The sequence below is a fragment of the Cupressus sempervirens genome, chromosome 5, assembly GCF_028749045.1.
Source record: "Cupressus sempervirens isolate cs-2001-9-10 chromosome 5, ASM2874904v1, whole genome shotgun sequence".
NCBI classification, from domain to species: Eukaryota; Viridiplantae; Streptophyta; class Pinopsida; order Cupressales; family Cupressaceae; genus Cupressus; species Cupressus sempervirens.
This window is the reverse complement of record NC_143122.1, coordinates 680,439,107-680,451,000: the sequence shown is the minus strand read 5'-3', so window position 1 is coordinate 680,451,000 and position 11,894 is coordinate 680,439,107. Positions and strand designations below refer to the sequence as shown.

Here is an 11,894-nt window from a genome sequence, read left to right as displayed (position 1 = left end):
TGGTTGAATAGGTAGCAATAAAATCTTTTCTTCTATGGTCAATCACACCAAGGTATAATATAAGGGTTCATTTCATTTGTGGAATTGTAGAAATTGGGACCTATTTTTTGGATTTTATGGGCAAAAGCATAAACCTATGTCACCCTTTTGTAAAAGGCTAACAAAAATATATCCATTCAACTTCAATGACATAAAATTGGTATTATTATTTAGAATTTGAAAATGAAGTAAATTGGTGAAATGTGTAGAAATGGAACAAGTTTAGGATTATAATTTTTAATAATTATTTGGAATCATAATTGATGTATTTTTCTAATTTTTATGGATAAATTTTTAGTTGCTGAAAAATGCTAAAAATTAGGGGTCTAGTTCCCACCACAAAACTATATAAAAATAAACTTATTTCCCTTTGATCTTAGACTATGTTATACATAACATATATAGCTAGAACAATCAAAAATAAAAAATTTCGTTAGACCTATATTTTCTCTTTTGTAATGATTCAAATTTCAACTCACCTGATATTGATAGTTTTCCTCTTCCACCACATTTTTCAAAACAAATCTATTCTAACCAGAAGAAAATGTATACATTCTGGAAGAGGATTCTCTCCTCTAGAACATAATATAATTTTTAAATTTTTTTGATATGAGTTAATATTTTTTCTTTGTCAAAATCGACATCTTTTTGAGTGTTGAAATGCATGCCTCTAGAACTTTTTAATTATAATATACTATATCTAATTAAAATACTATAAACTCTATATGAGAATGTTGTTGAATTTGAGCTCTATAAAATGGTGTTTATATGTTATTAAAAAAATTATCATAAATAATAGTAAGAGTTATTGAAACATCATTTTTCTGAAATAATTGTATTTCTTTAGTAATTGGATACAAACTAGTATAAAACATACATTTAATAGACATTTTCATTTGGAAAAGAGTGAGACCATGTATAACTTAGCTAAAATGAATATATATGGATCATATGTTTCAACAAAATTAATTTTTAGATAAAAATACTCAAATTCAATCATTGTGATAAGTCAGCCTGAAAGGCAACTTTGTACTTTTACCATTACTCGATTTTTTTATTTCACTTGAAAGATGCATGTGAAGACATTTTTTTATATGTAAGCTCAGAGTTGAAGGCAGACTTCAAAAAGTAGTCCAATCTATTGTTTTTACACTCCTCAAAAGAACACAACCAAGTTTTGGCTTTGGACAATTTTGGCAGAAAGGAAATCCCTATGTGGTTAGCTTAGTCAAATACCTATCAAGGTTGGCTTGTCTTCTTGTATCAATTGGTAACATGCTGAAATGATTTATCTATGTTTATTTTTGAATTGGTCACATGGACAAGTGTTGGTATTTTATAATTTTGAATAAATTGTAGTTCAATTGATTGTGTACAATTGATGAAGATGGTAGAAATTTTTTCTATTGAAAACTCAACCTTTTCAAGATATGATACAAGGGTTGAAGTAATCATATTTTGGATGATTTGAGAGAATGAAAATTCATTAGTCTTTGTTTATTTTTCTTTATTGGTAATGTTGAAATATTACATTCTATTATTACAAATTTTGAAGTTTAATTGATTGGATACATTGATAAGAATGTTGTTATGTTATCTAGTTGTCTCATCCTCAAAGATTTAACCTCCCCAAAGTATGATATAAAGGATGAAGTCAAAGTCATGTACCAAACAACTTGATAGAACAAAAACCTCTCACATCTTAGCTTTTAGTCAAATGGGTAAACTTTTCTACCTAACTTGAATAGGAAAACAAATTGTATATATATGAAATCTTTAATAAAAAAACATATTCGAGTTAAAAGGTTTTTTAAACATTGCTAGAAAGGTATGACATAAAGGATGGGGTTAGTATCATCCTCTACACAACGTTTGCAGAATGGAAGTGACTAGTTGAATAGGTAGCAATAAAACCTTATCTTTTATGGTCCTCACCAAGGTATAATATAAAAGATGAGGCTAAGATAATGCTTTGGACAATTTTGGCAGAATGGAAATCCCTATGTGGTTAGCTTACTCAAATACCTGTCATGGTTGGCTTGTCTTCTTATATCAAAAAGAAAAACAAACTTGTTGATGATAAAACATCATTTGTCAAAAAGAAAAATTAAGTTGACAAGATTTTTAGATTTGTTGGATAGGTATGATCTATTAGGAATGAAATCATGATCATTACTTCCACAACTTCAACAGACTAAAAAATACTCAATAAAATATGCATCTATGTAGACTAGTTTTTCAAAATTGTATAACAAAACAAAAATATATATATAAATAATTTTTTATCAAACAAATAAATAATTTTATGAATTTTTAAATAATAAAATTAAAACATTGTATCATTTAATTTTCATTTTATATCTTATTTCTATTGTTTACAATAGAAAAGAGAGAGAAGAATATCTAGGTTGTTCAAAAGTTTCAATCAAGATGATTTTCTTACAATGCATGACTTTGACATCCTCTAAAAAATTTCCAAATGAGCTGACAAACTAATAATTAAAACTATATTGATTGAGTTTAAGTACATAAACATTCTTTTTAGGAATGAAATGACTGGTGGGAGGGACTGCCAAGCGGGACAGATCTAGCCAAGTGATTCGTTTCCTGTGATTGATATTTCAGTAAAGATATAACTGGGCTCAATGCACGTCCCTTCATATTTTCGTACTTAACAAAATCTGATCTCTGAAGGATTCCTTTCCCAAAAGAATAAATCATTTGACACAAAATAGTTTTCCACAAATAGAAATCAAAAGTAACATTATTTCACATGGTGTAGAGAAAGCCAAAAGGTCATGATTTGATACCGAATTTCAAATAGGAATAGAATTCCACGATGGACGCTTGACAGCTCAAAACATTGTTGAAAAAGCTCTCACCTCAAACAAAGTTTTTTCAATTTTTAATTAAGCAAATTAGAATTTTCATCATTAATTTTCAATTGATATAATGATATATTAGTGGAATACTTATTTTCCGAAGTTCCATTTATAAAGATCAATGGTGATGTTCAAACTTACAAACACATTGAATGAGCGAAGATACTACCCTATGATCACAATGTCTAGTAGAAATTTGAAGATTGGTGCAACCACAATATCACCACTCAACCAACACACTATAAAACTTACAAACACATTGAATCAGCGAATACACTACTCTATGATTGCAATGTCTAGTAGAAATTTCAAGATCAATGCAACAACAATATCACCACTCAACCAACACACCATAAAATGAATCTGACTTCTCATTGTTTAGATCAAAACCCTCCCTCAATAGTGTTTTATCAGAGAAGAAAGAATAGACTATTTTGATAATTATATGACTTTCTTATATAATATTTTTTAAGCAAGTCAATTTTTAGACTCTGCTGTTTACATATAATCTTTCAGCTGTCACATTACAAATTACTTCTTTTAACTGAAAGTCTCTCAGAGTTTTGCATTCACATTGGTTATGCATCCCTTTGTAAATCTCTGCAATCTCTGCAATGCTACTTCCATGGTGGACATGTTCATATCAGCAAAACACACTCTAAACCAGCCAGGCTCCATACAGTTAAAGGAAGATCCAGGAGATATATTCAATCTGGCCTCCACCAATATACTTTTCCATAGTTTTAACTCACCATCTACATCATCTGATGGAAGAAGATGCCTCATGTTAACCCAACAGAAAAGACCAGAGTTTCCTTCCAGATGTTTAACCCCTGCTTGAGTAAGCCCTTTGACAAGCACTTTGTGTCTCTCCTTCAATCTCTTCTTGTTCTCTTCTATATAATTCTTTATGAAGTTCGAGTCTGAGAGCATAATGGACAGTAAATGCTGTGCTTGAGAAGACACCATGCAAAAGCTAGACATTCTTCTTGCTGAAGTCACTACATTAGTATTATAGGAATATATGGCACCAACTCTGAAGCCTGGGAGACCAAGATCCTTAGACAAGCTATAAACTATATGCACATTATCTGGCTTGTAGTGTTGTTTTGACACTATTTCTGCAATACTATAGAAGCTTGGAGAAGAGAACACTGATCCTGAATATATCTCATCACATACTAGATGTATTTTCATATTCATGGTAAAATCTAATAACATTTTTAATATCTCAGGACTTGATGTTGTCCCCAGTGGGTTACATGGGTTTGTTATGAGAATTCCCTTCACATTCATCTTCCTCTTTTGTGCTTCTTTGAATGCTGATTCTACTGCAGATTTGGTGATTTCAAAATTGTTGGAGCTGTAACAGTGAATTGGTACAATCTCCACACCAGTGCGCCACCTCAAATCTCTATCAAAGCTGCAGGGAAAGAAATGCCTTAGAAAAACACTGTTTGGATGCAAAAATCATTGTTTGAAATCCATACTCAATTGACTTCACAAACCCACAACTTGTGTCAATAAATAAGTTCAATTTCACAACATATAAAGTAAACTTATTTGAATGCTTAGAACTATAAACAATATGCCCAATTACAAACTAATAACCTTCTAGTACATAAAATCTTAATTGATGACTATGAAACATTGCTTGGACATATACTATAGACTCTAGACTGCCAAAAGACCAACTTGGGTTATATAGAACTAAGAGAACAGTATGAGTGCTTTTGATTTCTAGAGCACACATGTTTTGTTAATTGATGTTTCGAACCACACTCTATGATCTAGATCAAAGTCTAACTTACCCCGCATAATATGGAGAAGGTACAAGGAAGACATCCCCGGGATTCGCAAGGCAGAACATCAATACCTCATTCGCTGCAGTTGCTCCAGCGGTGTTTACTATCCTCTCTGGTTCAAACTTCACTTTGTTCCCTCTCAGTGCCTCCATGAAACTAGCCATAGCCTGCAATGACCATGCTGAAAAGTTAAACTTATGTAAATGGTGAAACACTTTTCTTTATAAGACTGTACAATTTGGTTTATTTAGAAGCATCATACATATTAGTGCACAATTTCAAAGTGATAAGGAGTGAGTCTATTCCACTAATTGGTGAAATGTATACTTATGCGTGTGTTACAATTAGAAGCACCATACATATTAATCCACAATCTCAAAATAATGAGGCTTGAATCAGTTCTACTAATTGGTGGAATGTATGCTTTTTCATTTTTTACAATGAGAAGCATCATACATATTAATCTACTATCTCAAACCGACGTGGCTTGAATCTGTTCCACAAATTGGTGGAATGTATACTTTTCACCTACTAAAAAGGATCTTAAAATATATTCAACTTTTGAATGTCCTGTCACCTTTTTGAAAGCTGGCAACCCATGGTAATCCTGATAAAATGCCAAGTCTTTGAACAAATCTTGCTTGAAATTAACTGATGCTTCTGGATGATTTACTATCCACTCTTCCAAAAGATTAAAAGATAGCTGCAATAACAACACCTTGAACATTAATGAAAGACAGCGGTTCGAATCACATGAACTGTTCCAAGCCAATGAAAAAACTCCATACTAATTATTTTCTAGTGCTTTATTGAATTCCCATCTTTCTCATCCTCATTCAAATCATTTTATAAAAATCCACTCACGGAGAACCATAAAAGTCCAATCTTTATGATAATCTAAATCATCTGAAGTTAGATAAGCACTGGCTGACAAACATTGAATGTGAAATCATGAAAGCATATATCAAATTCAAGCAGTTGGGGTACTTCATTTCTAGCCAAAACTAAAGCTAAACATAAAAGATTTGGGATATTTTCCATTACCCTGTTCTCTGCAAGGCCCATTTGGATAACCCCATCAGGATTAAGCAGTGGGTCATATGGATTCCTCCTATACTCCTCCCAACCAGCAAAGTAAGCTGAATCTTCTCCATGGGTGCTACAAGTAGCTCTCTCAGAAACACTGGTAGATTCTTCTTCACATATATTTATCGACATCTCAAACTCAAGCTCATAGTTTGCTTAGAGACTTGGGAAAATTCTTTTCAAATATGGGATTTATAACAACCTCAGAAAACATGTCAGAGACAGTTTGTAAAGAAAGTCAAAACTTCACAACCGTCTCATGCGGATTGCTCAACCTACACGTGCCGGTGGTGGATTGCTTTTTGTGTCATAATAAGTCGGATGTTTTAAACAACGAACGGGTTTGGGAAGGGTTTAAATTTAAACCTTTTCTTAGGATTGTTTAACTTTATCGTCGGTAATAAACAAAATCATTTATTTAAAAGACTAAATGTAAGAAAATTGAACGTTGAAACTAACAAAAGAAAAATATGTCACACATTGATTTGTAATATTGCTATGAGATTCAATTTCTTAGTTGAAACTGAAGTTGGAAAATAAAGTCTAAGGTGTATAATGAAATTTAGCAAGTGTCAATAACTTTAAACAATGTAAAATTCAATATTTAATCATAATAATAAAATTGTTGTGGTATTTATGTTTATTAAAATTTAAGCTTGAAGGCATAAATTTGAAGTGAATTATTGAGCTAAAAGAATGTGATAAGGGATTTTAAATTTTTTTATTCTAGCAGTGCGAAAGGATGTACTTGAATTCAATTTCTTGACCTACTTCTTGATACTGAAATATTTCTGCCAACTTTATTCTACCGACATTCATAATATTGTCAACCTTATGTCGTTCTTTATGAAGACTAAAATTGGATTTAGTGTTCAACCCCCAACTAAACTTCTATATAGAAAGATACATCTTTAAGGTCTTCATAATAAACAAAATTACGTAGAGTCCTGATTTTATCCTAAGAAAGATTCTACCAATTGAATTTAGTGTTCAACCTCCAACTAAACTTTTATATAGAAAGATACATCTTTGAATTAGGTAGAGTCCTGATTTTATCCTAAGAAAGATTCTACCACATACGCTCACACTAAAATACAAAATAACTTTTTAAAAATCTTAATTCATGGTTGCAAAGTCTAAAACACACCAGTCTAGTAATATGGATACACACATCTAACCTAATAAAATGTTAAATCAAGAAAACGAACTTAGTATATCTGAAAAGAATAACATGTCTATTCCTATATGATGAATAATATTTCTATTTTCTTGAAAATTAATAAAATATATATGTTTTAATTATACATAAGGATTTAATTAGTTCTATAGACAAATTAAAATATGTGTAGACAAATTAACTTTTTGACTTTAATACTTGATGTTAATGTACATGGTGTAGACACTTTAATAGACAAGTTTTTGGATTAAATGATTATTTTGGTAAAATAAAAGAAATCTGTTCAGTTGTTTAATTTATTTTGTCGTACAAAAATTAAAAATATAAATAATTAAATTGAACAATTTTAGTACTTGATGATTTATTTGATAGGTAATCGGTCAAAGTCTTGATTATTTATCATTTTTTGTTTAAATTTATTAATCGCAGCTAACAGATTTGGTGCGCACTTAGCTATACAATATTTATGATTTATTTATGATTTATTTATTACGTGTGAAATATACTACAAGAACATACTTTAATAAAAAGATATCATTAAAATTGAGATTATATAACACAAATGTATTCTATAGAATTTGGCAACACGGTATATAATCATTTCCAACAAAAAGAATCTACAAATGTGAAGAGAAACATTTATAAAAAGTAGTCATGAAGGTGGGTAGCTGCACGAGGGCGACTCTAAAACTTTTGGGAGAATAATGCAGCGAATCATAAAGTTAAACGTTGAGATATGCATGCTGAAGTAATATAAAATGCGAAAATTCTCCGTGTGTTTGGCGAGTGGAATTTAAAAATATAGTGACGACGACGTAAAAATGACGGTTGATTAATAAGGTGGCGTATAGCTTGGATAATCTATTTAGCTACAGCTGTTTCGAACATACACTCCAACTAAAAAGGTCTATTTGTAATTGAGCTCATCTTTTAACTTTCTTCCCTTCCCTTTGTTTTTCTCGTTCACCTTTTAAAAAGTATGATGACATTCTTCTATGTTAGATATATATTAATATGAGGAATTATAACAACGGCTTAATTTCTATCTTAAAAGTGTTAAATAGTCAAAGTCGATTTGTTTTTCCAAGCTTAATTCAATAAATAAAAGCTCAAGAGATTAACTTGGTTGAATCGTTAAGTCCCCCATTCAACTTTGAAGAGGGATATCATTGTAGAATTCTAAGATGTGACTCTTTGTCTGCTATTGATTATATTAGTGTCATTATAAAAGTTGGATTCTAACTTATTTCTAATGTAGGTGCTCATAAGAAGTTAGTAAGTTTGTCATAATTTGATGATTGAATAAGTTTTTAATAGTCTAATGTTATATTAAATTAAAAAACAAATTAAATTAATTTTTAATATTATATCATCATTTCTTTGATTATGAATATTAATTAATTAAAAATAAGAATACAATGATTTTTTATTAATAAATAATAATAATCAATAATATTTTAAGTGTTCTATAGATGTTACATTTATATGATAGGTTTGCTTCTTGTTTTCTCATAGAGATTGTATTGACCTTTTATAGCCCCTAGTACCATTGACATGTCATCAAACAATATCTATCAACACAATGACAAATAATTTCCTTGATATTAAATAGAGATGTTTAGTAGAAAAAAGATATCATTGTCAAAATAAAATAAAATAGATCTTAGTTCCATGTTCAATATGGATTTATTCTCAATTTCTTAGATCATTAGTATTGTTTCTTAGTATTTTCTATTTGACACAATAATTTCATTTAGGATTGGAGCAATTAAATCAGAGGAAAAAAATTTGTAATTAATAGTAGTTAAAAGGTTGCTTTGGTCTTGCAAATGTTTCAATTATTTTACATGTTTTAAATATTATTTTCAAAATGTCATCAGATTTTTAATTATCAATCTACAAATTTTGATCATTTATAATACTCAAAATTTATTTAGCATTCAAACAAATAGAAGTGAAGATAGATATTTTCTTAATACCTTTAAATGACTCAATAATCTTAGCTCCTTGTACATTGAGAGAAAATAATCATATAAAGGTCAATTTATATTAATCAATAAGATTTTATTGATTAACTCATTGATCTTACTCTAATTATTACACACTATTTCTAAGTAATTTTTTTATTTGTAACATTAATTTCATTTATAATATGAACATTTATAGTAGAGAGACTTTCTAATCTCTTGTTTACAGTAGTTGTAGAATCATTTGGCCTTAAAAGTTATTTTAACTAGTTCACACATTTTAAATAATTTTTTCTATCTATAAAAATAAAGTATGGGATGACTATAGGTTATGTATTAATAAGTTGTCTCTTTGTAATCTTAATTAACTCATAAATCTTAGTTTTGTATATACACTAAAATGTGAAAATGGCTTCACATTATGAATTGATACATAGTCTAATAACTCATTGATCTTAGTTCTTCATAGAAATCACACAAAATATATATGGACAACTAACTCGTATAAACCAAAAATATATGTATGAATCATTCAAGAAGAAGATGGATTCACATTATGTATTAATAAATAATATATGCATACTCTTAAACAAATCATTGCTCCTAGCCCATTTTATAAAAACAAATTCGATAACTACTATACACATTATGAATCAAGCAATCTCCTAACACAATGATCTTATCTCTTAATATAAACTACAAAAATAATATCAATCAATGATAGCCTCCCAACTCAATGATCTTAGCTTTTCATACATAAAATACATGATAGCAATCATGCTTTTACTCTAATCATTAGTGAACTATCTATTGGTGGTTTTCTTTATATGCAACAATAATTTTATTGAGGGTAAAAGAATCCACATCAGAGAGATCATCAATACTATGGTTTTTAGTAGTTGGAGGATTATTTTATCAATATATAATTTGAAATGCTCAAAAACATGGTAACTTGAGAAAAAACAAAGGTAGCAGACAGCTTCACATTATTAGTCTCTTCATACCCCTAAATAAATCATTGATCCTAGCTCTTTATATTAATGCAAATGTGATGATCACTTCACATTATGAATGAAGAAATATCCTAACACAATTATCACATCCATATGAATCAACGAACAATCTCCTAACTCAATGATCTTAGATTTTCATATAAAATACATAATAGAAATCATGCTTCCACTCTAGACATTAGCGAACTATGTGTAATGCCCCGCTTGGGAACCCAAAAGAAATAAACCTAATATGTTACAAAGTTTACTTCAAACAATTTTAAAATTTTTTTAAACAACATCAAAGTAACAATAATGTAGAAGAAATATATACATACACATCAAGAACACATAATCAATTACAAATACAATTTTAATTCCTCAAGGGTTCCTGAACATGTCGAGTCACATTTAAGAAAGTTTTATTAATAAGTTTAAGTCTCTTGATTACAATGTCCATAGTCATAAAATGAATAAACACATACATAGTCATATTTAAGCAAATGCATAAGTAAAAATAATAATATGAAACCATATCTAATGAATAACGTCCACTGCAAATGTCACAAGGTATGTGAAAATAGATATAAGTACATCAATAGACAATAGAATATCCCATATGGTCTCAAATCACATGATACATAGATAGATCAAATGAATAGAAGTCTTAAAGATAAGAGGAAAAATGATAATGGTACCACTGTATCAAGGAGCATCCAATAAGTAGCAATGTAAGGGGGACCCAAATGGTAAGAAGACACTACCTCCCAACTATGTGGTCACCTAATTAGGCTTCCACTCCCACCATGCAAGAGAGATAATGTACGATCCATACATAGATAATGAAATCATAAAATAATCCTAGGCAAGAAATGCTGATAGCCAAAACTACCTCAAGTGTAACACAAACTACTCAAGAAGAAGAGATAATAAAAATCAAAAGGACACTCATTCCAATACTAACATCTCATACCAAGTCAACATACAAATACCAAGACGAAAAATATACAACCACCTTGAAATCAATGTCAAGTGTCACAAGCACAATGACCAACAACTAACAACTATCATTGATAAAAGTAAACCACCAATCACTAACTCCAACAATAAAATAACACCAATGAATAACTGATCATTCATTAATAAAAGAAAACTATCAACAATAAATGATATCCAATCAATGAGTAACAACTCACAATAAATGCACCATCAAAAAGTAATATCCAACAAGTACACCAATAGAGGCAAATATATAAAAAAATCATGAAGGAGACTTAGGCTACATACTATGGAGTGTCATCACACATGAGCCAACTCTAAGGTTACCCTAGTAGTCTCTCAAGATCCCGACCTTCTAGTGACTCTATGTGGAACTAGAATACCCTCTTGTGATGACAAGGAAACTAGTCATACCTCTCAAGGTATCATCTCCATCTCATTCTTAGTCTATACAAGCACTCAAGGTATGGACGAGGAAAAATTTGTATCTTATCTTTTTAATGTATCTCAAGGAAAGAGCTAGGAAAGATATTTTAATTACTATGTTATCACTTGTTACACAACTTACAATGAGTTACCCTCGTAGCTACTTTGGGCCATGGCCCCCATTTCAAGCCACTTCCATAGATATGCACCTAGACTACCTTCCTAAAAATCACAAACCACAATAGTGTCCCATACCGTAAGAGTAATATTGATCGAATTTGGTTCCTTAATAGGCAACCCAAAAAAATAACATTGGTTCTTGAAACCCAAGTTCTCATAAATGCTCAATAGCATAAAGCTCATAAAACATAAATCTCTTGATTCAAATCATAAAGTTCATCATGACATCCATTCAAATAATCATAAAAGAAATCTCAAAAATGCCTCTAGTGCACATCCTATCTTGGCCAACTAAACAACCTATAAAGAAAAACTATCAAGAAAATAAACATCACAAGACT

The 11,894-nt window shown here is 30.0% G+C and overlaps 1 protein-coding gene across 1 annotated transcript; it reads right to left on the bottom strand.

Annotated features, from left to right (window-relative positions):
* Positions 1–3,430: 3,430 nt before the first annotated feature.
* Positions 3,431–5,955, bottom strand: LOC149557774 (1-aminocyclopropane-1-carboxylate synthase 8-like). The gene is made up of 4 exons (XM_089786054.1): positions 5,771–5,955; positions 5,304–5,429; positions 4,733–4,893; positions 3,431–4,344 (listed from the first exon to the last, which is right to left on the bottom strand). Exons 1-4 carry the CDS (start codon positions 5,942–5,944, stop codon positions 3,477–3,479), a joined length of 1,329 nt encoding a protein of 442 aa, XP_089642180.1. The 5' UTR covers positions 5,945–5,955; the 3' UTR covers positions 3,431–3,476.
* Positions 5,956–11,894: the final 5,939 nt, after the last annotated feature.

What these genes read in the sequence shown, in the direction of transcription:
- LOC149557774 (XM_089786054.1), bottom strand. Translation starts at nt 5,944, where the DNA reads ATGTCGATAAATATATGTGAAGAAGAATCTACCAGTGTTTCTGAGAGA. An exon ending in TGGGCCTTGCAGAGAACAGG is followed by an intron (nt 5,430 to 5,770) that starts GTAATGGAAAAT and finishes TTGTTATTGCAG; the next exon opens with CTATCTTTTAATCTTTTGGA. An exon ending in CCTTCTCCATATTATGCGGG is followed by an intron (nt 4,345 to 4,732) that starts GTAAGTTAGACT and finishes CTTTCCCTGCAG; the next exon opens with CTTTGATAGAGATTTGAGGT.